The sequence below is a fragment of the Polyodon spathula genome, chromosome 25 (assembly GCF_017654505.1).
Source record: "Polyodon spathula isolate WHYD16114869_AA chromosome 25, ASM1765450v1, whole genome shotgun sequence".
In the NCBI taxonomy this organism is placed as follows: Eukaryota; Metazoa; Chordata; class Actinopteri; order Acipenseriformes; family Polyodontidae; genus Polyodon; species Polyodon spathula.
The window spans coordinates 1002087-1028300 of record NC_054558.1 but is presented as its reverse complement, the minus strand read 5'-3'; the positions used below and the strand labels follow the sequence as shown (position 1 = coordinate 1028300).

At 49.2% G+C, this 26214-nt stretch overlaps 2 protein-coding genes, 1 long non-coding RNA gene and 1 pseudogene across 3 annotated transcripts; 2 read left to right on the top strand and 2 right to left on the bottom strand.

The window, feature by feature from the left end:
- Positions 1–1120: 1120 nt before the first annotated feature.
- On the bottom strand, positions 1121–4341 carry LOC121299472 (transcription factor ETV7-like). Its single transcript, XM_041227182.1, has 5 exons — positions 3687–4341; positions 3302–3511; positions 2723–2865; positions 2240–2340; positions 1121–1834 (listed from the first exon to the last, which is right to left on the bottom strand). The coding sequence occupies exons 1-5, from the start codon at positions 3820–3822 to the stop codon at positions 1735–1737; spliced, it is 690 nt and encodes a 229-aa protein (XP_041083116.1). The 5' UTR covers positions 3823–4341; the 3' UTR covers positions 1121–1734.
- Positions 4342–16286: 11945 nt separating this feature from the next.
- Positions 16287–17757, top strand: LOC121300183 (uncharacterized methyltransferase YdaC-like). Its single transcript, XM_041228678.1, has 3 exons — positions 16287–16439; positions 16979–17279; positions 17537–17757. Exons 1-3 carry the CDS (start codon positions 16287–16289, stop codon positions 17755–17757), a joined length of 675 nt encoding a protein of 224 aa, XP_041084612.1.
- A 591-nt stretch (positions 17758–18348) lies between these two features.
- On the top strand, positions 18349–20910 carry LOC121299583 (annotated as a pseudogene).
- Positions 20911–23051: 2141 nt separating this feature from the next.
- On the bottom strand, positions 23052–24856 carry LOC121300285. The gene is made up of 3 exons (XR_005947506.1): positions 24055–24856; positions 23429–23597; positions 23052–23070 (listed from the first exon to the last, which is right to left on the bottom strand). It is a non-coding gene; the product is annotated as an uncharacterized LOC121300285 (long non-coding RNA).
- Between the last annotated feature and the right edge of the window lie 1358 nt (positions 24857–26214).

Sequence of the window (26214 nt, the reverse complement as noted above, 5' to 3'; positions counted from 1 at the left end):
GAAACTATGCAAACAGAAATGTAAAAGACAGCTCCAGAGTGGTTCGCTGGTAAGATGTTTACCAAGTCTATCTAAAATGGGTGTTTTTGTTGCCCTTGACTGCTGCTGTTTCCAGTTTGGGACTGGGGCTGTGAAGTGGGTTTGGATTTGGTTCGGTAAAGCAGAAGTTCTTTAAAATGGATCAGTTATAACCATGATGTGAACCCCCTCCTATTCAGCTGCAAAATCAACCACAATAACACAAAGAACAAGACGACACCAGCTTCTCAGCTGACATCAAGAGACACACAGTGTAGCCTTGAGGCAACAAGAACAAAAAGCTGCATGCATGACTCCTGGCATTCGCACAGACCACGCATTTCACATGATGCAATCCCACTGTCTGAAACAGCGAGCACACCGAGGGTTAACGCAAGGGCCGTCGTGTGACCGGGCAGTGCAGAGTACAGGCTTGTGTCACTGGAGACATGCGAGAGGATCACAGCCTCTCTGGAAAACCAGACGGTTTTCAAAGGGCTCTGCTTTACAGGATCGCTCACCTTGAAGCATGCTGGGCGACGCACTGGGATCATTCAATATCGTAGGGTCGCTGTATCTCTAGGACGTGCTTTTCAAAACATACTGAATTCATTGCTTATCTAATCAACTATCGGTGTCTCGTGTGTCATCTGGGAGAAGCAGCAATCCAAGAGTATGAAGTCTGAACGCCTTCTCTTCTGTGCCTGGGCTTGAGCCCAAGAGGATGGCTGACAAAGGGCTGCTTTATCAGAGCCGCAGTGCTGGTGGGTGTGGGATTATCAATCTGCTGACAGAGGAAATCCCCAGGCAGGCAGGTGATCCTATTGGCTACGAGAAGGATAAGGAACTGGGAGACCACAAGGCGGAACCACGTGCCGGCTCTGCACTCACGGCATGATTTTTAGGGCTTTTTTTTTTTGTTCTAGTTGCAACATGTGCCCCATTTGAAAAAAAAGGAAGCTGAAGGATATTTTCCAAACCCGTTTCTACTCACTGTGGGAAACAAAAAGCAATCAGCTGTCATGCAAACCAAGCTGTGAAACAGCCAGAGGAAAACTCGAGCTGCTGTAGAGTCGTGACACTCTCAGTCAACACAGCAACGTACTGAAACACACTTTATTACAACTGGCAGGCTCCGGTTGAAAACCAAAATATTTACAAATAAACACTCCGTGCATTTCCTGAAACAATCATCACAATAATATAACAATAAAACAAACAAAAAAAATCATCTTTAAACTCTGTTGCATTATATTGAAGCAAAGGAAAGACATTTAAAAAAACACCTGAAGCTACATACATGACAGCTACAGTGACAAAAGTAGTGTGCTTAACCTCTTCCCTGAGGGAGGTAGCAAGAGGTTTTCCAGTGGTCCACTCTTACACTCTGCGTGACTCTGAGGTCTCGCTGCAGTCTCAGGTGCAGTACCACAGTGTCCACAAGGGGCAGTGTTCTACCTAATATAACAATCGCAATTCGTCGGTTTCCTTGAGGTCACAATTTCATTTCCCAGGTTTCAAATTACTTTACCTGCCCTTGTTTAAAACCGCCCATTTAAAAGTCAATACAGTGCAAAACAATCACCAAACACTGCTCCCATACTCTCTCCTCAGCAGGCTAGTTCAGCTCCAAATGGAGCATGGGGTTGGGGTTTGGGGGTTGGGGGGTTGAGGGGTATTGGTTGTTGGGGGTCAGCAGTGCGTCCTGGGACGGGCTCAGGGGGAGAGCTCCAGCACCTCCTCCCTGTAATCCGGTGAGTCCTGATCCAGACGCTCAGCGCGGTGCTGCAGGATCTCGCTGGGGGTCTTCAGAAACCTGGAGGAACACACAAGCACAGGCAGGGTTTCCACTGGGGCCCTTGACACAGCCGGACCAGCGCACACACTGCCCAGGTTCGCAGAGCTGAGCGTCAAGGGTCTGGGGGAAATGCACTTTATCATTTTCTGTTTCAGAAAAAAACCCTGGGGAAGACCCCTGCAACACTGCCTCTACAGGATCGAAAAACACATCAAGATGAAACGCTGCCCAAGAAATGCCAAACATGCTTGTGTGCCTGACCTCAAATATTATAGTAATATTAATAACTGAGAAGCTTCTCTTAGCCAGCTCCCTGCTGAAAATGAGAACCATGGATTAGAATCACACTTGATACCAGATTGTCAGTGATAAAGCAACATGAGGCACACACAGACCCCCGTCCCATTGCCCTGGGTGCTTTACCTGAACAGCAGCTTCTGTCCGGGCTCCTTCTTGATGATGTTGAATTTGTAGTAATGCCGAAGCGCACGGGACATCTTCTCATAAGTCATGTTAGCCCTGTTCTGTAAGACAATGCAACACAATCACTGCCTGCAAGCTACCTGCAATGAGAATGCCATGGGCGTGGGCATGGAGGCACAAGCTGTAACGGGACAGGGCTGCCATCGGTACAGCAGCATGGTCCCTGAATTTTCTACTAAGTCACCTAGCATTAGTGATGGTTAGATTCATTAGTAAGTGAAGAGGATGAGGTTGACCACACAGGAAGCCTCACAGACATGATGTTCATCCATGCCAGACCATGCTTGTTATATGGCATCGCAGCCCAACCATGTTCAGTGCATCCAGAAGACCAGTGTAAAATGACAGCGTTTGAGAACATCATGCATCTCAAGCAGTCACGCTCCTGGTCCAGCAGTGGCCCCAGTGCACGCTGGCTCTCACCTTGTGGTTCCCCCAGAGTCGGGCCAGCCCGTTGGGGTCCACCACGCGGAACACCTTGGTCTCGCGGTCCTCCCAGCGGATGAAAGGTTCATAGCGGCTGTCTGCCAGGAGCTGGTACACGTAGTCCCACAGCAGACGACAGTCTGAGGACAAGACAGAGCGCCGGTCACAGCAGGGCCCCCCTGCCCCTGTCCAAAACTACAGCCACTGTTCCTCTGCCTCACAGAACAGGACTGGCAGGACTGCATCGATCTCTCCTTCACTATATTCTTCATTTCACTGCCTTTGTCTTCAATAACATGAAAATGAGCTGAAGTCTAGCGTGATACACCCTGGAGAGAAGCACAGCAAACTGTTGCAAAGCATTGTAAAAGCACAGTGGAAGCATGGCGAAGCAAAGGCATGCAAGGTAACACATACGCATGGTAGGCATTAAAAGACCCATGGCTAAGCAGGGGAATGTGTTTACAAACCAGGTGAGCTGCAAACTGACAGCGTACGATTGAGCAAGCAAAGCTGGAAGAATGTCTAGCGGGCTCAGCTTTTACTTCAATGGAAGGCTGTGAGAATTGGACTCACCTGCGATCTTGCCATTGGCTTGCGCGGGCTGGAGGGCGGGGAGTGCGTCCCCACGGTGGGAGAGGTTGAGAGGCTCCTCCCTGCAGTGTGTCGCTGTGGGCGTGGCTTGGTGGGTCTGAGTGGTGCAGGTGATAACGAGGGGGTGGTACCTGCCTGTGGGTGCACACAGCTGAGCCTCTGACACTGGCTGCGAGCCCATCCGTGGCATGTCTAGAACACAACAGAGTTAGCAGACCGAAAGAGCTTCCAGGCTCAATGCTTTTCTAAAGCCCAACCCGCCAACACATGACCAAACACACCGACACCATCAAGAACATGGGCAAAGGAATGGCCACACCAAGAGTCACAGTCTCAGCTGTTCGAGACTCAAGCTTGCAGGACCCACCTGAGAGTCCGGTAAAGGCGAGCAGAGCCGAGGTCCGGTCCCGGGGGTCCAGGTTGTGGTCAGTGCTGGAGGTGGACCTTCGCATCATGGCCAAAGCCATGGAGCTGGTATGAGAGCCAGCTGGGCTGCTGGACATTTTCCCGTAGGAGAGGCTAGAGGGTACTGCACCCTGGGAACCTGGAGGAGTGACAGAGTGAGAGACAGAGAGAACAATGGGATGGGGTTGCAACTTTGCCTTTTTTAATTCTGGTGCAAACGTTCCTTAAATGAAATCTGCCAGTTAAATGAAATGTAGTTATTAAAAAGAAAGCATGAAACAAGTTTTAAAACACAGAAAGGGGGCCGACAGCTGTGCTATTCAATCTTATTTAAAACAGTCGTGTTTTATTACATTACAGCCCAGTGGGGAAAAAAGACCGGTCTCACTGTCAACGTGGTGTGAAAAATCCCTTTGAGATCCCATTATAATCCCAGTGTGCCACCCTGAAGAAATCCAAACAGGATTGGCACGCCACAGAGTTACCAGCAATGCAAACACAATGGACTGGGCACAGAGATCCTAAGGTCATATTACATCATCGAGTCTGTTCAACCAATCAAACAGAGCAGCAGAACAGGGGTCGAAATTCCACCCCCACTGACACTGAGCAAAAAACAAGAAGACAGCACAAAGATAATAAAGCTCATCCCAGCACCAGCTCTCGGAAATACCTGTCCTGGCACTGCCACACCTGCTGGCACACAGCCTGCCCGCCCGTTAGTGGACAGACCTGCTTAGCACTCTCACTGCCAACTTCCTGAAGCAGCAGAGCCTGGAAATCACCTCCGAGCACAGCACAGGCGCAGGGTGTGTGCGTGTGTGTGTGTGTGTGTGTGTGTGGTGTGTGTGTGTGTGTGTGTGTGTGTGTGTGTGTGTGTGTGTGTGTGTGGGTGTGTATCTGGGTGTGTGTGTCTAGCAAAATAGGAATGTCTTACTAGCAGTGAACAGTGCTGGTAGGTGTGTCTCTGCTCCTGCACAGCACACACAGCACAGCCCCTTGTTGTTCCTCTGATTAGCAGGGATCAGTGCTGGTAGGTGTGTCTCTGCTCCTGCACAGCACACACAGCACAGCCCCTTGTTGTTCCTCTGATTAGCAGGGATCAGTGCTGGTAGGTGTGTCTCTGCTCCTGCACAGCACACACAGCACAGCCCCTTGTTGTTCCCCTGGTTTCAGGAAGCTGGTAAGCGCTGTACCAGGAAGCTGTCTGCTGCAAGACAGGGTGCTTTTGGCAAGTGTCAGGAAAAGAGCTCTTAGCAACACAAAGGGGAATCCCACTTCTCTGTTCTCATTGAACAATGACAGCTTTCAAGCACAAGACGAGGAAAACATATCAGCGCTAAATACAAGCAAAACTGACCACCTCAGAAACGGGTTCAACATTATTCAGCCCACAATCAATTAACAGCTCTGCAGGCTAATACTAAATTTAACCTTGATCCAGACACATATCCAAAATATGAACTATTCAAATAACATAAAGACTTCTGAAAAGACTCCTAAAAGGCTGTGTTTGAGCAGCAAGGTGATAACATTGAGATATAGGAAAGTGCTCAGCATTGTGAATAAGGCCCCCTGTGCTCAGCATTGTGAATAAGGCCCCCTGTGCTCAGCATTGTGAATAAGGCCCCCTGTGCTCAGCATTGTGAATAAGGCCCCCTGTGCTCAGCATTGTGAATAAGGCCCCCTGTGCTCAGCATTGTGAATAAGGCCCCCTGTGCTCAGCATTGTGAATAAGGCCCCCTGTGCTCAGCATTGTGAATAAGGCCCCCTGTGCTCAGCATTGTGAATAAGGCCCCCTGTGCTCAGCATTGTGAATAAGGCCCCCTGTGCTCAGCATTGTGAATAAGGCCCCCTGTGCTCAGCATCGTGAATAAGGCCCCCTGTGCTCTGCATTGTGAATAAGGCCCCCTGTGCTCAGCATTGTGAATAAGGCCCCCTGTGCTCAGCATTGTGAATAAGGCCCCCTGTGCTCAGCATTGTGAATAAGGCCCCCTGTGCTCAGCATTGTGAATAAGGCCCCCTGTGCTCAGCATTGTGAATAAGGCCCCCTGTGCTCAGCATTGTGAATAAGGCCCCCTGTGCTCAGCATTGTGAATAAGGCCCCCTGTGCTCAGCATTGTGCAGGCTGTAAGTGCTGCCCCTGTGCCCAGCATTGTGAATAAGGCCCCCTGTGCTCAGCATGGTGAATAAGGCCCCCTGTGCTCAGCATTGTGAATAAGGCCCCCTGTGCTCAGCATTGTGAATAAGGCCCCCTGTGCTCAGTGCTGTGAATAAGGCCCCCTGTGCTCAGCATTGTGAATAAGGGTCCCCCTGTGCTGGTGCATTGTGAATAAGGCCCCCTGTGCTCAGCATGGTGAATAAGGCTCAATGGCCTGTGCAGCATGTGAATAAGGCCCCCTGTGCTCAGTGTGAATAAGGCCCCCTGTGCTCAGCATTGTGAATAAGGCCCCCTGTGCTCTGTGCTGTGAATAAGGCCCCCTGTGCTCAGCATGGTGCTTGTCTCAATGGCTCTGTGCTGTGAATAAGGCCCCCTGTGCTTGTCTGAATAAGGCCCCCTGTGCTCAGCATTGTGAATGTGCTGTGAATAAGGCCCCTTGTCTCAGCCCCTGTGGCCCCCTGTGCTGGCATGGTGCTTGTCTCAAGGCCCCCTGTGCTGGCATGGTGCTTGTCTCAATGGCCCTGTGCTGGCATGGTGTGTCTAAGGCCCCCTGTGCTGGCATGGTGTGTCTAAGGCCCTGTGCTCAGGATGGTGCTTGTCTAATGGCCCTGTGCTGGGATGGTGCTTGTCTCAACGGCTCTGTGCTGGGATGGTGCTTGTCTCAATGGTTCTGTGCTGGGATGGTGCTTGTCTCAATGGCTCTGTGCTGGGATGGTGCTTGGGTGCTGGGATGGTGCTTGTCTCAATGGCTCTGTGCTGGGATGGTGCTTGTCTCAATGGCTCTGTGCTGGGATGGTGCTTGTCTCAATGGCTCTGTGCTGGGATGGTGCTTGTCTCAATGGCTCTGTGCTGGGATGGTGCTTGTCTCAATGGCTCTGTGCTGGGATGGTGCTTGTCTCAATGGCTCTGTGCTGGGATGGTGCTTGTCTCAATGGCTCTGTGCTGGGATGGTGCTTGTCTCAATGGCTCTGTGCTGGGATGGTGCTTGTCTCAATGGCTCTGTGCTGGGATGGTGCTTGTCTCAATGGCTCTGTGCTGGGATGGTGCTTGTCTCAATGGCTCTGTGCTGGGATGGTGCTAGTCTCAATACACCACGTCCTTCTCCCCTGTGCTGAGGGGGGAGCGGAGCCTCAAGTCCTCCTTGGTGAGCTGGCATGGTGCTTGTCTCAACTTGGCTCTGTCCTGGGATGGTGCTTGTCTCAACGGCTCTGTGACTGGGATCGTGCTTGCCTCACAGCGAGGGGGTGATCCCTGAAAGCAGGGGCTCATGTCTCAGGGATCCACATTCTGAGCAGGGGGATGTCTCCCCAGAAGCTTGTCTTATCATTATTGCAACAAACACTCTGATCAATGCAATTAATCCAATACTAAACACTGAAGAGATGGTGCTTGTCTCAACAGGCTGTGTGCTGGGATGGTGCTTGTCTCAATGGCTCTGTGCTGGGATGGTGCTTGTCTCAATGGCTCTGTGCTGGGATGGTGCTTGTCTCAATGGCTATGTGCTGGGATGGTGCTTGTCTCAATGGCTCTGTGCTGGGATGGTGCTTGTCTCAATGGCTCTGTGCTGGGATGGTGCTTGTCTCAATGGCTCTGTGCTGGGATGGTGCTTGTCTCAATGGCCATTCAGTGCACTGCAGTGCTACACACCATGCTTAAACCAGAGCTCAGGCACAGCCACTCGGTGCACTGCAGTGTACACACCATGCTTAAACCAGAGCTCAGAACCACAGCACAGCCACTGGTGCACTGCAGTGTACACACCATGCTTAAACCAGAGCTCAGAACCACAGCACAGCCACTGGTGCACTGCAGTGTACACACCATGCTTAAACCAGAGCTCAGAACCACAGCACAGCCACTTGCACTCTGATAAGCTGATAAAGGGAAATGTTTTTCTTTAGCTTATGAAGGTCAGCTTTGTTTATTTTTAAAAACCAGAGGTGTGTCACAAAATGTGAGTCAGCTTGTTGGAAATGTACAGAATGACTTGGGAAGGAACTCTGCAGTTTACTGCAGCAAGCTGAGAGAAGAGTGACTGCACAGCGATGCTCGTGACTTCAGCCAGCCGAGGCATCTCAACACACACTGCAAGGGTCTGACACTGAACACCAAGTACAACCGGCATTCGCTGCACGTGTGAGACACTAACACTGGCTTACTGGGATGCTGTTATCTTTCCTAGACCTTTATACAGGCGTGCGGGTCTGAGCTCATGACTTATAAACCTGCAAGATCCAGAAGAACATCTCAATTCTATTTTTAACACAGAAACACACATCAACGTTGCAGCTTATCAGTGATGCATTTCTTGTTATATGTTGTGCACAATCTATCCAAATATTGCTGCTGTCAGGGATGCACTGTTTCAATATCAGATATTAAACAGTTACAGTATGAAGAAGGATATTAAACAAACTCCAAGGCAAACGTCACACTGAAACCAGAAGCCTGTGCACTGGGAAGTGTGGCTGCTTCCTCGTGCACATATCACAGCAGCGCTGAGGTCTTTCACTTAGCAAAACTTAACCCTCGCTCCCTTCTGTTCATCAACTCACTGCTTTACAGTGTAATCCATGTATTTAACATTGCAGAGAACTGACCCAAAAATAAACACTTATTATTATTATTATTAAGAAGAAAAGAAAAAGAAGAAGATTATTAAGAAGAAGAAGAAGAAGAAGAAGAAGAAGAAGAAGAAGAAGAAGAAGAAGAAGAAGAAGAAGAAGAAGAAAGTGAAACAAACCATGCTATTATGAAACTGAAAATATTCTGGTAAAAAGTACTTCAATCGCTTGTTTATGCTATTCCCCTCTGTACGTGTAATTCAGCACAGGTACATCACGCTGGACACAATCAAACACAAGACCAAACTGATTCACCGCGGCCCCACTGCAAGCATGAATGAACAGTTCTACAGGTTTACAACCCTGCTCTAACAACACGCCAAGAGTCAACACTCACTCGCACAGAGAGCTGAACACGCTACAAGAGTCAACACTCACTCGAGTCACCCTGCTCCCCTCAACTCCACAGAGAGCTCCTTCTTTAAGGTCAACAAGAGCACAGCCACTCAGTCAACTGCAGAGTGTACACACGCCATGCTTAAACCAGAGCTCAGAACCACAGCACAGCCACTCTCCCCTCAACACCCACAGAGAGCTAACAACACTGCAGTGTACACACCATGCTTCAAACACAGAGAGCTCAGAACCACAGCACAGCCACACGCACAGAGAGCACTGCAAGTGTACACACCATGCTTAAACCAGAGCTCAGAACCACAGCACAGCCACTAGGTGCACTGCAGTGTACACACCACGCTTAAACAAGAGCTCAGAACCACAGCACAGCCACTAGGTCAACACGCACAGTGAGCACACCACGCTTAAACCAGAGCTCAGAACCACGAGCACAGCCACCCTCAACACTGCAGTGTACTAACACCACGCTTAAACCAGACCCCTCGAGTCAACCACAGCACAACACCACAGAGAGCTAACAACACGCTTTACAAGAGTCAACACTCACCCCTCGAACCACCCTGCTCCCCTCAACACGCACAGAGAGCTAACAACACGCTTTACAAGAGTCAACACTCACCCCTCGAGTCACCCTGCTCCCCTCAACTGCACAGAGAGTAACAACACGCTTTACAAGAGTCAACAACCCCTCGAGTCACCCTGCTCCCCTCAACACGCACAGAGAGCTAACAACACGCTTTACAAGAGTCAACACTCACCCCTCGAGTCACCCTGCTCCCCTCAACACGCACAGAGAGCTAACAACACGCTTTACAAGAGTCAACACTCACCCCTCGAGTCACCCTGCTCCCCTCAACACGCACAGAGAGCTAACAACACGCTTTACAAGAGTCAACACTCACCCCTCGAGTCACCTTGCTCCCCTCAACACGCACAGAGAGCTAACAACACGCTTTACAAGAGTCAACACTCACCCCTCGAGTCACCCTGCTCCCCTCAACACGCACAGAGAGCTAACAACACGCTTTACAAGAGTCAACACTCACCCCTCGAGTCACCCTGCTCCCCTCAACACGCACAGAGAGCTAACAACACGCTTTACAAGAGTCAACACTCACCCCTCGAGTCACCCTGCTCCCCTCAACACGCACAGAGAGCTAACAACACGCTTTACAAGAGTCAACACTCACCCCTCGAGTCACCCTGCTCCCCTCAACATGCACAGAGAGCTAACAACACGCTTTACAAGAGTCAACACGCACCCCTCGAGTCACCCTGCTCCCCTCAACTGCACAGAGAGCTAACAACACGCTTTACAAGAGTCAACACTCACCCCTCGAGTCACCCTGCTCCCCTCAACACGCACAGAGAGCTAACAACACGCTTTACAAGAGTCAACACTCACCCCTCGAGTCACCCTGCTCCCCTCAACACCCACAGAGAGCTAACAACACGCTTTACAAGAGTCAACACTCACCCCTCGAGTCACCCTGCTCCCCTCAACACGCACAGAGAGCTAACAACACGCTTTACAAGAGTCAACACTCACCCCTCGAGTCACCCTGCTCCCCTCAACACGCACAGAGAGCTAACAACACGCTTTACAAGAGTCAACACTCACCCCTCGAGTCACCCTGCTCCCCTCAACACGCACAGAGAGCTAACAACACGCTTTACAAGAGTCAACACTCATCGATGCAGCTAACAATCTTTCAAGATCAACATCACCCCTCGAGTCACCCTGCTCCCCTCAACACGCACAGAGAGCTAACAACACGCTTTACAAGAGTCAACACTCACCCCTCGAGTCACCCTGCTCCCCTCAACACGCACAGAGAGCTAACAACACGCTTTACAAGAGTCAACACTCACCCCTCGAGTCACCCTGCTCCCCTCAACACGCACAGAGAGCTAACAACACGCTTTACAAGAGTCAACACTCACCCCTCGAGTCACCCTGCTCCCCTCAACACGCACAGAGAGCTAACAACACGCTTTACAAGAGTCAACACTCACCCCTCGAGTCACCCTGCTCCCCTCAACACGCACAGAGAGCTAACAACACGCTTTACAAGAGTCAACACTCACCCCTCGAGTCACCCTGCTCCCCTCAACACGCACAGAGAGCTAACAACACGCTTTACAAGAGTCAACACTCACCCCTCGAGTCACCCTGCTCCCCTCAACACCCACAGAGAGCTAACAACACGCTTTACAAGAGCCAACACTCACCCCTCGAGTCACCTTGCTCCCCTCAACACCCACAGAGAGCTAACAACACGCTTTACAAGAGTCAACACGCACCCCTCGAGTCACCCTGCTCCCCTCAACACGCACAGAGAGCTAACAACACGCTTTACAAGAGTCAACACTCACCCCTCGAGTCACCCTGCTCCCCTCAACACGCACAGAGAGCTAACAACACGCTTTACAAGAGTCAACACTCACCCCTCGAGTCACCCTGCTCCCCTCAACACGCACAGAGAGCTAACAACACGCTTTACAAGAGTCAACACTCACCCCTCGAGTCACCCTGCTCCCCTCAACACGCACAGAGAGCTAACAACACGCTTTACAAGAGTCAACACTCACCCCTCGAGTCACCCTGCTCCCCTCAACACGCACAGAGAGCTAACAACACGCTTTACAAGAGCCAACACTCACCCCTCGAGTCACCTTGCTCCCCTCAACACGCACAGAGAGCTAACAACACGCTTTACAAGAGTCAACACGCACCCCTCGAGTCACCCTGCTCCCCTCAACACGCACAGAGAGCTAACAACACGCTTTACAAGAGTCAACACGCACCCCTCGAGTCACCCTGCTCCCCTCAACACGCACAGAGAGCTAACAACACGCTTTACAAGAGTCAACACTCACCCCTCGAGTCACCCTGCTCCCCTCAACACGCACAGAGAGCTAACAACACGCTTTACAAGAGTCAACACTCACCCCTCGAGTCACCCTGCTCCCCTCAACACGCACAGAGAGCTAACAACACGCTTTACAAGAGTCAACACTCACCCCTCGAGTCACCCTGCTCCCCTCAACACGCACAGAGAGCTAACAACACGCTTTACAAGAGTCAACACTCACCCCTCGAGTCACCCTGCTCCCCTCAACACGCACAGAGAGCTAACAACACGCTTTACAAGAGTCAACACTCACCCCTCGAGTCACCCTGCTCCCCTCAACACGCACAGAGAGCTAACAACACGCTTTACAAGAGTCAACACTCACCCCTCGAGTCACCCTGCTCCCCTCAACACGCACAGAGAGCTAACAACACGCTTTACAAGAGTCAACACGCACCCCTCGAGTCACCCTGCTCCCCTCAACACGCACAGAGAGCTAACAACACGCTTTACAAGAGTCAACACTCACCCCTCGAGTCACCCTGCTCCCCTCAACACGCACAGAGAGCTAACAACACGCTTTACAAGAGTCAACACTCACCCCTCGAGTCACCCTGCTCCCCTCAACACGCACAGAGAGCTAACAACACGCTTTACAAGAGTCAACACTCACCCCTCGAGTCACCCTGCTCCCCTCAACACGCACAGAGAGCTAACAACACGCTTTACAAGAGTCAACACTCACCCCTCGAGTCACCCTGCTCCCCTCAACACGCACAGAGAGCTAACAACACGCTTTACAAGAGTCAACACTCACCCCTCGAGTCACCCTGCTCCCCTCAACACGCACAGAGAGCTAACAACACGCTTTACAAGAGTCAACACTCACCCCTCGAGTCACCCTGCTCCCCTCAACACGCACAGAGAGCTAACAACACGCTTTACAAGAGTCAACACTCACCCCTCGAGTCACCCTGCTCCCCTCAACACGCACAGAGAGCTAACAACACGCTTTACAAGAGTCAACACGCACCCCTCGAGTCACCCTGCTCCCCTCAACACGCACAGAGAGCTAACAACACGCTTTACAAGAGTCAACACTCACCCCTCGAGTCACCCTGCTCCCCTCAACACGCACAGAGAGCTAACAACACGCTTTACAAGAGTCAACACTCACCCCTCGAGTCACCCTGCTCCCCTCAACACGCACAGAGAGCTAACAACACGCTTTACAAGAGTCAACACTCACCCCTCGAGTCACCCTGCTCCCCTCAACACGCACAGAGAGCTAACAACACGCTTTACAAGAGTCAACACTCACCCCTCGAGTCACCCTGCTCCCCTCAACACGCACAGAGAGCTAACAACACGCTTTACAAGAGTCAACACTCACCCCTCGAGTCACCCTGCTCCCCTCAACACGCACAGAGAGCTAACAACACGCTTTACAAGAGTCAACACGCACCCCTCGAGTCACCCTGCTCCCCTCAACACGCACAGAGAGCTAACAACACGCTTTACAAGAGTCAACACGCACCCCTCGAGTCACCCTGCTCCCCTCAACACGCACAGAGAGCTAACAACACGCTTTACAAGAGTCAACACTCACCCCTCGAGTCACCCTGCTCCCCTCAACACGCACAGAGAGCTAACAACACGCTTTACAAGAGTCAACACTCACCCCTCGAGTCACCCTGCTCCCCTCAACACGCACAGAGAGCTAACAACACGCTTTACAAGAGTCAACACGCACCCCTCGAGTCACCCTGCTCCCCTCAACACGCACAGAGAGCTAACAACACGCTTTACAAGAGTCAACACGCACCCCTCGAGTCACCCTGCTCCCCTCAACACGCACAGAGAGCTAACAACACGCTTTACAAGAGTCAACACTCACCCCTCGAGTCACCCTGCTCCCCTCAACACGCACAGAGAGCTAACAACACGCTTTACAAGAGTCAACACGCACCCCTCGAGTCACCCTGCTCCCCTCAACACGCACAGAGAGCTAACAACACGCTTTACAAGAGTCAGCACTCACCCCATTAATGTTTTTTTATCATATTTTTAAAAAATCGTGTTCAAAACTGCTGAATATGTGAATTATCTTCACTAACGTGAAAAGGAGACAGAGAAATCTAGGTGGTTTTTTTATAATGTGTAAAGGTAAAGCACGTTTTTCGTTTTCTTTTTGTAAATATGTAGTTTCCTGGTTTGAATTGCGTTTGACTTACCTTGATCAAAGGTGGAGGCGAGGCGCCTTCACTCATGATTCTTTACTGCACCTGAAAAACAAAAAAAAAGTTTCCCCCAAAATCTTGAAAAAGTTTTTCCCAACCTGCCGATTATTATATTGATGGCAGGTAAGCGTCCAGTGAAAACCTTCCTTCACCCAAATAACCCCAAACATTAAACTCGTAAAGCGAAAAGTGGCACAGGAGACGAGATCGCTAATTACTTTACATAGGCATACAGTATTGTCTTCAGGATCCTTCCGGGAAACAAAAACGAAAGGGACCGGATCTCTGTATGTGGGTGTGTGAGTGACACACTCACACAGAGAGATCTGGGTTATGAATATTGACTCGAGTTTACCTGAAGAGGTGGAAACGGATCGTGTAGGCTGCACCATCCCTCAGTACTGAGCTCCACAGCGTTTCACACGCCTAACCGTGCAGCGTCCTGCCCGCCACGCGTTTACGCGTTCATTTCAAACTAACTCGGCTAGCGTGTTTCAGATAGGACGTGCTTATGATCGAGCGTGTTTCTCTCAGTGCAGGGGTCGCTTCAGGATTCATGAAAGCATGTTTTAAATGCTGGACGTTGAAATTAATTCACTACCTCAGCTAGCTGCATTTGGTGTTTTCTTTGTGAGCATCACACAGCACAACAAAATAATAATAATAATAATAATAACAATAGTTGTGGTTTAGGTTCTCCAAACCCTATTCAAACTCCCTCAGTTCTTTGCATCTTTAGCGGTTTCACGAAAACGGGTTATAAAGGGTGTATATTTTAAAATGGACATGCCATTGATCACTTGATGACGGCATTGTGACTTACTCCAGTGAAGGGGACACAGCACAAGCGTTCAAGATCCTATCCCTCATTGACGTTTAAAGACGCTACTGTTGCGTATTATTTTCACCCCCAGTAAGAAACCCTTCTCCATTCAAACCAGTTATTAAAAGCCCAACCTACACGGCAGTTCATAAACATGGCGTGTCCCAAGTCAGTTTCAGTCAAAATGGGCAAGAGAGTAGAGTTTTTTAACTGAGGGTTTGGGCTCCCCGGTTGACAGGTGCTTCCGTATACAACCCCACACGCACTCTTGATGTTTCACAATGAACGGTTTCGAACCTCTCTCAGTTATTCTGTTGAACTGGTGTCGCAGGATATATATTTCAGAGACAACAGAGAATGAAGTTCCTGGCTGCAGCCAGACTGGTGAGATTCAGCACAAGACACTTTATCAGGAAAGGTAGCTTGAAACCTGATTCCAGGAGACCTAGTGCCAGGTTGCTGTGTCAAACCCCAAGTCTCCCCTGGTGTGCCCCGCAGTGTCCTGAAACCTCGTGTCCTGAAACCAAGTTCCAAGCCACAAAACGGCTCCGTGTTCCCTCGGCTTTAGATACCATGAAGCAATCCTATCTGGTTTTGGGGCTCTGTCTGTATTCAATCTAGATATCCTGATTTAAACATGCAAGAGACAGCTTGAAGTCCCGATGAAAGGAGGAGCGTTGGCAGCGCTGCTCTAAGTAAGAAAGTAGCTGAAAATCTTGATTGACCCTCCTAGAAGTGCTCCTAGAGCTGCTTATCTGAGAATGCTTGGGGAGGCAGGGGGCTTGGTACAGATAGCGTGAAATGAACACAACCAAGAACGCTGTGTTAATGAACACGACGTGCACCGAGATAAGCCCCAAAGAGCCCTTTGTCTACAAAGAGTATAAAACCTTATAAAAAAAGAATTATTTACTTCTTCAAGAACCTCTGTTGCCGCTACTAATAATAAAGACAAGACGCTTCTGCTCGTCCAGCCGACACCTAGAAGCGCAGGTAAGACGCGCCAGCACGCTGCAATTTGAACACACAGGGTCCCTATGGTGCACCTATGCGTTACTGTGTTTATTACGCTCCTTTGCTCTCGTTCTGAGCGCTCCAATAACTGAAAGCTTTGTTGATGGTCCACTTGATCTGCATAAGCTTCTGTGCCAACTTCTGCCAAACTGGCCTGCTCGTGCTGCTAATCCTGCAGCAGCAGGAGGTTATACATAAGTTATCACTCCGAGAAAAAAATAAAGGATGGGCTCCTTAAAAAAGGTGTCTGCATGGTCCTGATATATAAAATCAAGCCGATATCTAAAATCAATCCTTGATTACACATCACTGCATCAAATTAGCATGAATCCTGTAGTCTTGAAAATATATATTTTTTTAAAAATGTGTTTAATTTTTTTGTTTACATTGTATTATGTGTTTGTGAGAACCTAATACTAACTTCAAAATGCATTAATGGCGCTTGTTTATTTTCTGGTACCGTCTATATTTTATTTATCTACACAGGGATGGTTACCAAAATCATAACCCAGCATTTGCGACACCCAAAGAACACTCTAATGGGCCGGGTGACACAGAGGCTAATGGAACGGGAGAACCGGTTTCTGGAGCAGAACGCAGTGAGACTGTGTGAGATACAAGCAGACAACACGGTTCTGGAGGTACTGCAGCTTTACTGTACTGTCTATTCTCTATTATAGGGAGGGGTCTATCCAATGCAAACTATAAACCAGTTCAGGGGGTCCCCAAGTGACTCATCTGGGAAAAGCAGAGCCGCACGTCGTGCAGGGCGAGTCTTGGCGCTCCCGGATTTGGGGAGGTGGGATTCGGCTTGGTCTGTTTCTCGTCCCCTACAGGCCAGGCGGCGAGTGAGCTTGGTGGCAGAGATTTCCCAGAAGGAGAAATAATAATAATAATAATAATAATAATAATAATAATAATAATTGGGAGACAATCTGGGGTAAAATAACTGGAGTTTTTTTTTTTTTTTTTTTTTTTTTTAAAGTGGTCTATCTTTCGGTAGCCCTTAGACGAGAGAAGGACCTTCAGCTAGCGAGTCGTTCAGTTTGTATTAACAAATATACAGGCATTATTGATACCCTAAATATTGTCAGCTGTTCTAACATTAATGAAATGGCGCAATAAGGTAATGCTCCCGGATACGATGTCGTGGTGAGAGAGCCCGGGCCAACACTAACACTGCCCCGTCCTGTTGAAGGTGGGCTTCGGGCCGGGGCTGGGTCTGCAGGAGGCGGTACAGTACCTGACCCAGCCCAGGGGGAAGCTGCTGGGTCTCGATTACTCGGAGTACATGCACAAAGTGGCCAGTGAGAGGCTGCGGGATCACATCGCCTCGGGGAAGGTGCGTCTCTTCCAGGGCAGGGTGGAGTCCATCCCCCTGCCTGCCTGCTCCGTGGACAAGGTGTACCACTGCAACTGCCACCTGTACTGGCCTGACATGAGAGCCGGGAGCGCGGAGCTGCTGCGAGTCATGAGACCAGGTACACTGCTAAACCACCTGCCCGTACAACCCCGCATTCTCAAATATTCTGCCCCGTGGAATGGGGCACGTGGGTCCTGCGTGTTTGTGGTGGCAATGTTATTTTTTCAAATGCTTGGTTTTCTTTTGGGGGGGGGGGGGGTTCCCTTATACAGTCAGCTTTTACACTGGTTTTGCACCCGCCATTGAGTCCCAGCTGAGTGTGGTTTCACTTAACTGCCGAGAATGACCCAGCGCGTATTGAATTCTTTGTCCCAGGAGCCCTGATGGTGTCGACTCTAAACCTGGATTACCTCCGATGGGGTCTGTCTTTGGGGTTCCTGCAGGGGGCGAATGTGGAGCCCGAGCCCTACCTGGAGGCTTTGCGGGCCGCGGGGTTCACCGATGTCCGTCTGGAGGAGAAATACCACGAGGGGAGGAAATTCGAGGCCATATTCGCCACGGCTGAGAAACAGAGAGAGAGCAATGTCTTGAAATAAAGAGATACGCTTAAAAAGACACGGGTCTGTAGTGGATCTGTAAGAATGGATTTACCACACTACAATGCAAATCAATTTAATAAAATGCAAGCAGACCTTGTTTAAAATCCAGTTTGTGTTTATTTTTTGTTCTGTTCATAGCCCGGGGCAGGGAGCCGCTGTAGCGGTTCCATTAATATCATGGATACATAATACAAGGCGACAGTCTTCTGAAGTGTAGCAATGCATTGACATTTCACAGCTGTATGGAGTCTTACTCCTCAAGTCATCACGAACCAATGTATCCGATATATCACTTTATATGAACATGCACATTAAAATAAAATCGTTTCAATGCATTTAAACTGATATCTGAAGTAGAGACTCGTAGAGCCTGGGAAGCTAGGCTTTTTCGTAACCAATGCAAAATCAATTCTAGATTAGCTCTGGAAACCCCTGCAGCGTTGCAATGTAATTATGGTATATTGCGTACCATTGGTTTTGTAATATATAGTCCTGAAGCGCCCTCTAGTGGTAATGCATGGTATTTTATTTTATTCTATTCTTTCAATTTGAACAAGCAGTTAATCATGCGGTGGCGTTGGATTGGCAGGCGCTGCGCCAATAAGGGGCGCCGCTTTGAAGAGGCACGATGGCTCTAAAGTGGAACAGTCACACCCAGGAAAGTTTAGCAGGTCTGCGTTTATGGACACGCAAGACCTAACTTCATGCCAGTGTAAGGCTGGCGTCATCTCCGTATTCAGCGCAGGTCGAACTCCGCACGTAGCGGAGCGTCAGTATGAACTGAAATTAGACCGCTGATTATTTCCCGCAGCGATACATAATCAATCTGCCTACAGAGGTACGTAACCATGATAAAACCGCCTCTGATATTTTGGATTGCCTGTAGAATAGTTTGGATTGCATGACTGGTCCACGCGTGTAAACTCTGCGTGCAGAGAAACTAAGAGTCATTCGTTTAGTAAACAGTTCGTAATTCAGTAATCGAAATCCAGAAGCAGTTTTCAGTACACTAAAGCCAGTCTAGCTGCAGCATGCACACATTCCGAGTGTTTTTTAAATGTTATTTTCTTGTATCAGTACCACAAAGAGCTGTTTTGTATGTGCGACACCCATGCAGTTCTGTGGGTGTTTCGTAATGGCGTTCCATTCGTTATACCTTCAGTAGCCGGTAGAGGGCGCGGTTTGCTGATCCTGCTAAACGTTTTATCTTATTGACATTCGCAGCGTTACCGCGGCCCTTCTGCTGTGAGGCTTTCCAAATGCTTTCAGAAATCCAGTGCAAGCGAGATTCTTATCCAAGCGCTTGAGCCGAGCACATTAAACAGCAGAGCTTCTCAATGGAGGTTATTCATTTTACTTTTAACACTGCGCAGGGATTGGACACAGTGTGAAACACTGCCCCTTGCACTAGTGATGTGAGTATGTTCTTATCCTTATATATGTAGTTTCTATTTTCTGCTTCAGTTTGTAATATGCAGATATTTCAAAGACAGCACTGTAGATGAAGTTTGCAGCTACATCAATCAATCAATCAATCTTTATTTTATATAGCGCCTTTCATAGTGGAGCACCATCACAAAGCATCTAGATCCTGGTATATAAAGTGTGTGTTCTGTAGTTCACTCCAATGACATGTCATGTGACCGACCTCAGCGTCACACCTGAGTCTCTGGATTCATTGCAGGAGATGTCATAGGGGAGCAGCGTCACACCTGAGTCTCTGGATTCCTGGGATCATAGATGTCATAGTCTCTGGAAGTTCATCCAATGACATGTCATGTGACCGGAGTCACACCTGAGTCTCTGGATTCATTGCAGGAGATGTCATAGGGGAGCAGCGTCACACCTGAGTCTCTGGATTCATTGCAGGAGATGTCATAGGGGAGCAGCGTCACACCTGAGTCTCTGGATTCATTGCAGGAGATGTCATAAGGGAGCAGCGTCTACCTGAGTCTCTGGATTCATTGCAGGAGATGTCATAGGGGAGCAGCGTCACACCTGAGTCTCTGGATTCATTGCAGGAGATGTCATATGACATGTCATGTGACCGACCTCAGCGTCACACCAGAGTCTCTGGATTCATTGCAGGAGATGTCATAGGGGAGCAGCGTCACACCTGAGTCTCTGGATTCATTGCAGGAGATGTCACAGGGGAGGCATCGTTTAGTTAACATCAAACTCCTGCTCATTAAAATGCTTCACCAGCAGAAGGCAGTTCTGTAACCCAGGACTGGCTCCTGCTGTCTTTGTGCAGGAATGCTGGCGAGGAAGCTGACCCAGCAGCTGGGGCACCCCACACAGTCCCTGGGGGGCTGGCTGGTAACCAAGTTCCTGGAGAGGCGGAACCGCGCCCTGGAGGAGAGAGCGGTGAGGCTGTGCGAGATCCAGCCCGACAGCACGGTTCTGGAGGTGGGCTTCGGGCCGGGGCTGGGTCTGCAGGAGGCGGTACGGTACCTGACCGACCCCAGGGGAAGCTGCTGGAGCTCGATTACTCAGAGTACTTGCACAAAGTGGCCAGTGAGAGGCTGCGGGATCACATCGCCTCGGGGAAGGTGCATCTCTTCCAGGGCAGCGTGGAGTCCATCCCACTGCCTGCCTGCTCCGTGGACAAGGTGTACCACTGCAACTGCTACTACTTCTGGCCTGACCTGCGAGCCGGGAGCGCGGAGCTGCACAGGGTGATGAAACCAGGTGGGGCAGTGTTGAGCAGTGCAGCACACAGCGGCGTCTCAGTGCGATTGTCAGCATGCCTGTTGTGCACAATCTGTTCACAGTTTTGTTGGAGGGGTATTCACTCTGCATTGTACCCCCTAAAATACCTGTTCTGTTTCTCAGGAGCCCTCATGGTGACGACCCTCAACATGGCCTCCCTCAAAGAGGTTGTGTCCTGCGGGGTCCTTCAGGACAAGAAGTGGCCGCCCGAGCCCTACATGGAGGCCCTGCGCTCTGCTGGGTTCACTGATGTCCGATTGGAGGAGAAGCAGAACAAGGGGCGGGACTTCCAGGCCATCTTTGCCACTGCTGCAAAGTGAAGGCGGCAGGTTTGGTTGGTGCAGGTGTGGGTGTTAGTGTGGGTCACCCAGAAATGTCCCAGTCGAATCACTGTTATATTAATGAACACCCATCAACAATAAAAACATCCTCACTGCTGTTCAAGCCTCCTGCTCACTCTGGTTAGCAGCATTGGCACAGAGATGCACCAGTGCTGGCACTGTGGGTACACAGTGAATAAAAACATCCTCACTGTGGTTAGCAGCATTGGCACTGAGATGCACCAGTGCTGGCACTGTGGGTACACAGTGAATAAAAACATCCTCACTGTGGTTAGCAGCATTGGCACGGAGATGCACCAGTGCTGGCACTGTGGGTACACAGTGAATAAAAACATCCTCACTGTGGTTAGCAGCATTGGCACGGAGATGCACTGTGGTTAGCAGCATTGGCACGGAGATGCACCAGTGCTGGCACTGTGGGTACACAGTGAATAGTGCTGGCACTGTGGGAACTCACCTCACTGTGGTTAGCAGCATTGGCACGGAGATGCACCAGTGCTGGCACTGTGGGTACACAGTGAATAAACTCACCTCACTGATTTCACATTTGCTTCCACATGCTTATGTATTTCTGTACGCACCCAAGTTCAAAACCTCGCATCCCTTCCCTTGACCCTGCTGACCGCAGCAGCTGTTTCCAGTGTTTCTCTCACCAGTCAGGCTGGGGTTTTATAAAATGATTGTGCATGGAAACCTGAGCAAAAAAAAAAAAAGAACGATGCTGGAGATGTTGAGAGTTTATTAGGGGTTACAAAAACAAAAAGACCAGAGTTCATCCAGACTGTGTCTGTTGGATCCAGTGGATTCATCTGTCACTGCTGGGTGGGTAATGGAAGCATAGAGAATAGAATACCGTTTAACACATGCCTTGCACCCTTCCACCCAGCACAATCATTCTCTCATTAATCAGCACATGTATTTTAGTGAGAAACAGCAGCGAGATACAGGATCTCATTAACACTGCAAAGAAAATGTGATGAAACAGCAGCGAGATACCGGATCATTAATACAAACAGGTATAGAACAAGCAATTCACTTTTTCTGTTTATAATTTTTTTAAAGAGAATGATAACAGGTGAGTCATATCATTGTGATTTACAAGATAATAAACTGGATACGTTTTGGGGAACCCCAGTCTAACGGGACGCCCAGTAAAGGGATTTGGGTACGTTTGAAATGGAGAGTTATCTACCTAGGTAAGAAGCCCTGATCTCAGCAGTCAGTCACGTTATCTATTCAGGACACACGTCTGTTTTGTGCACAATGTCTTTGTCATGAATTCGCAGGTGTCTTTTCAGAGCCCACACCTCACTGAAGCGCTTCTTGCATTGCGTGCACGGGTGCGGTCTCTCTCCAGTATGAAGGCGCTCGTGTTTTTTAAGGTTTCCTAACTGACTGAAACTCCTCCCACATTCTTTGCACTGGTGGGGTTTCTCTCCAGTGTGGTTTTGCTGGTGGATTTTTAAGCTGTTCAGATGCCTGAAGCTTTTCCCACATTGTGTGCAGAGCAGCGGCTTCACCCCTGTGTGGATTCGCTGGTGTGACTGCAATATTCAAGTTCCCAAAAGTCTTCCCACAGTCAGTGCAGCGACATGTTTTCACTCCTGTGTGGATCTGCTGATGTTGCTTGAAGTTCCCCAAGTCGCTGAAACTCTTGTCACACTCAGCACAGTGAAACGGCTTCTCTCCGGTGTGAATTCGCTGGTGCGTTTTGAGAATATTCAAGTTCCCAAAAGTCTTCCCACAGTCAGTGCAGCGACATGTTTTCACTCCTGTGTGGATCTGCTGATGTTGCTTGAAGTTCCCCAAGTCGCTGAAACTCTTCCCACAAGTGGTGCAGTGATAGGGCTTCTCTCCGGTGTGAATTCGCTGGTGTGTTTTCAGGGTTCCCAGCTGGCTGAAGCTCTTCTCACACACGGTGCAGTGATAGGGCTTCTCTCCTGTGTGAGTGCGCTGGTGGTTTCTGCAGGCTTGTAACTGGCTGAACCTCTTCCCACACTCGCTGCATTCGTGGCAGTTGTTTGAGGTCCTGGAATTGGTTTCAGACACAGAACCTGGAAGCATTTTTCTATTTCGAGGCTTTAAACTTTTCTTCCTGCGAGAGACGGTCCGTTTCCACGCAGTGGAACATTATTATCATGTCAAATAATTAACATGTTTGCGTTACTAACATACACCCTGCAAGCAAAAAACTCAACCACAGCATATTTGATTAGCTGATCACGCAACACGACGAGGTATCTTCACCACAGCCACCCTGAAAAACAGGGGACACTAACATATAGTCCCAAATTAACACAGCAGCTTGGGTAATTATTCTCATGTCAAATAATGAACACGTTTACGTAACTAACATACACCCTGCAAGCAAAAAACTACCAACCTGTTCTTAGTAACCATGCAAAAGACGTAGGTGGTCATGCAGTAACACCCTATAGAAACAGCAAATCCCTGCTGGACTGCTTTGCAGGCAGCACACCCCCAATCCCAATCTGTAGAAAAGGGGGGAGCATTTCAAACATGCTCCCCAAATCTGCAGTTATTAGTTCTACAGATCAAAGGTCCCCTGACCATTAGAAGAAGAGAGTCACGGATATTTATAAACACAAACATACGGGTACTTGCTCTGAATGCTCCCAGAGTGCAATGCTGCAGCCTTCTCCAGCAGGTGGCACGGCTGTCTCAATGCCTCTTGAAAGACGTTTTGTTTTCCTGTTAGCGGTTTGTAAAGCTAGATGCCTCGTTTCAAACTCATCCCGCTCACACGGAACACACCTGGTCCACCTTTAGATGAATCATCGTGTTAAGAAACGAGTCATTCTTACTGTACAGTTCTGAAAACAGAAAACTCATTCTAGATCGTTCACAAAACACAAAACTCATTCTAGATCGTTCTCAAAACACAAAACTCATTCTAGATCGTTCTCAAAACACAAAACTCATTCTAGATCGTTCACAAAACTCATTCTAGATCGTTCACAAAACTCATTCTAGATCGTTCACAAAACACAAAACTCATTCTAGATCGTTCACAAAACACAAAACTCATTCTAGATCGTTAGATCTAGATCGTTCACAAAACACAAAACTCATTCTAGATATCAAACCAGTTTCAATTGATCTACTTTATTCTGTACAAACAGCAGGAGCTATAGAAAGAGTGATCAGCTCGGAAGTTTAAAAAATACAAATATAAAGCCGTCGTTAAAATACATTTGCCCTAGTGTGATGTTCCTCTCACCAATTTAATAATTCATTACTCTGTTTCTCTTCCAAGCCGAAGCGGAGCTACCTTCCTGTTGAAACACGTGTTAACATTCCCCTTCCTCTGAGCGAGACACCAGCGAGGATTGTGGGATCTGTAGTTCTCTGACCAGCCCTGTGTAAGCACGCCGCAGGAGAGAAGGCAGCGATCTACTCCATGGTCGAGTACAAAGCACGGCGTTTATTCTGTGAGCCGCAGTGGTTCCAGTGTTCACGAAGCTGTAATATGCTTTATGACTGTGCCTGTCCCCGCACAGGGCAGCAGGGTGCGGGTCGCGGTCCAGTCCGGTACGGATAGGTATTTGTCAGTGTTCAGTGAGCACAGCAGGTATGTGTTGCAGGTAGGCTTGCCAGCTGACCCTCTGTAATTCCGGGACACTAACACGGGTCAGGTATTTCAACTCCCCCCTCTAACCGCAAGTGAATTGACTTCATTGAACGTGTAAAGTGAGTGTGAATTGCGTGAACTGTCGCTAAAGGAACTGAATTGATTTGCTAACGAGTTACTTAAAGCGCACACCGGCGAGGATCGTGTCCATCAGTCACACCGATACAGCTAGCTGATTTCCCGTGTTTGTCCGATTGGTGCGGGATGATCTGTTAAAATAAACAGAAACTGAACCCCGAGTTTACGCGAGAAGGAGCGCGGGTGAGTGCAGCTGTCTCTAGCACGACAGGATTGCACTATTATAGATGTTGCTTACCATATAACAGTTTTAATACCTGTCATGTGTGGAGGGAAGCACATTGTTATCAGTGTGGATAGAGACAGTGTGTGTGCTGGATGTTATCAGTGTGGATAGAGACAGTGTGTGTGCTGGAGGGAAGCACATTGTTATCAGTGTGGATAGAGACAGTGTGTGTGCTGGAGGGAAGCACATTGTTATCAGTGTGGATAGAGACAGTGTGCGTGTGTGTGCGTGCTGGAGGGAAGCACATTGTTATCAGTGTGGATAGAGACAGTGTGCGTGCTGGAGGGAAGCACATTGTTATCAGTGTGGATAGAGACAGTGTGCGTGCTGGAGGGAAGCACATTGTTATCAGTGTGGATAGAGACCCTGGAGGGAAGCACATTGTTATCAGTGTGGATAGAGACAGTGTGCGTGCTGGAGGGAAGCACATTGTTATCAGTGTGGATAGAGACAGTGTGCGTGCTGGATGATTGCTCTGTCCCTGGAGGGAAGCACATTGTTATCAGTGTGGATAGAGACAGTGTGCGTGCTGGAGGGAAGCACATTGTTATCAGTGTGGATAGAGACAGTGTGCGTGCTGGATGAGTGTGGATAGAGACAGTGTGTGTCCCTGGAGGGAAGCACATTGTTATCAGTGTGGATAGAGACAGTGTGCGTGCTGGAGGGAAGCACATTGTTATCAGTGTGGATAGAGACAGTGTGCGTGCTGGATGATTGCTCTGTCCCTGGAGGGAAGCACATTGTTATCAGTGTGGATAGAGACAGTGTGCGTGCTGGAGGGAAGCACATTGTTATCAGTGTGGATAGAGACAGTGTGCGTGCTGGAGGGAAGCACATTGTTATCAGTGGATAGAGACAGTGTGCGTGCTGGAGGGAAGCACATTGATCAGTGTGGATAGAGACAGTGTGCGTGCTGGAGGGAAGCACATTGTTATCAGTGTGGATAGAGACAGTGTGCGTGCTGGAGGGAAGCACATTGTTATCAGTGTGGATAGAGACAGTGTGCGTGCTGGATGAGCGCTCTGTCCCTGGAGGGAAGCACATTGTTATCAGTGTGGATAGAGACAGTGTGCGTGCTGGAGGGAAGCACATTGTTATCAGTGTGGATAGAGACAGTGTGCGTGCTGGAGGGAAGCACATTGTTGTCAGTGTGGATAGAGACAGTGTGCGTGCTGGAGGGAAGCACATTGCTATCAGTGTGGATAGAGACAGTGTGTGTGCTGGAGGGAAGCACATTGTTATCAGTGTGGATAGAGACAGTGTGTGTGCTGGAGGGAAGCTGCGTGATGAAGGTTTGCACGCAGGGTTTGATCATTTGATCTTTTAAAGGTGGTGTTTGATTGCTTGTTTTAAAGAAGGTCTGTGTATAAAATAGTGTTTATATATAAACAGTGAATTCAAGTTTCTTTTGTTTGTGATGTGTGATTGTAGAGGCTGGTGTGCTG

Bases quoted from the DNA above. Each gene is read 5' to 3' on its own strand.
- LOC121300183 (XM_041228678.1), top strand. From the start codon at position 16,287: ATGGTTACCAAAATCATAACCCAGCATTTGCGACACCCAAAGAACACT. The intron at 16,440-16,978 runs GTACTGCAGCTT...CAACACTAACAC, and splicing joins CAGACAACACGGTTCTGGAG to TGCCCCGTCCTGTTGAAGGT. The intron at 17,280-17,536 runs GTACACTGCTAA...TCTTTGTCCCAG, and splicing joins GCTGCGAGTCATGAGACCAG to GAGCCCTGATGGTGTCGACT.
- LOC121299472 (XM_041227182.1), bottom strand. From the start codon at position 3,822: ATGTCCAGCAGCCCAGCTGGCTCTCATACCAGCTCCATGGCTTTGGCC. The intron at 2,341-2,722 runs GTGAGAGCCAGC...ATTGTCTTACAG, and splicing joins GACTCTGGGGGAACCACAAG to AACAGGGCTAACATGACTTA. The intron at 1,835-2,239 runs GTAAAGCACCCA...GTGTTCCTCCAG, and splicing joins GGACAGAAGCTGCTGTTCAG to GTTTCTGAAGACCCCCAGCG.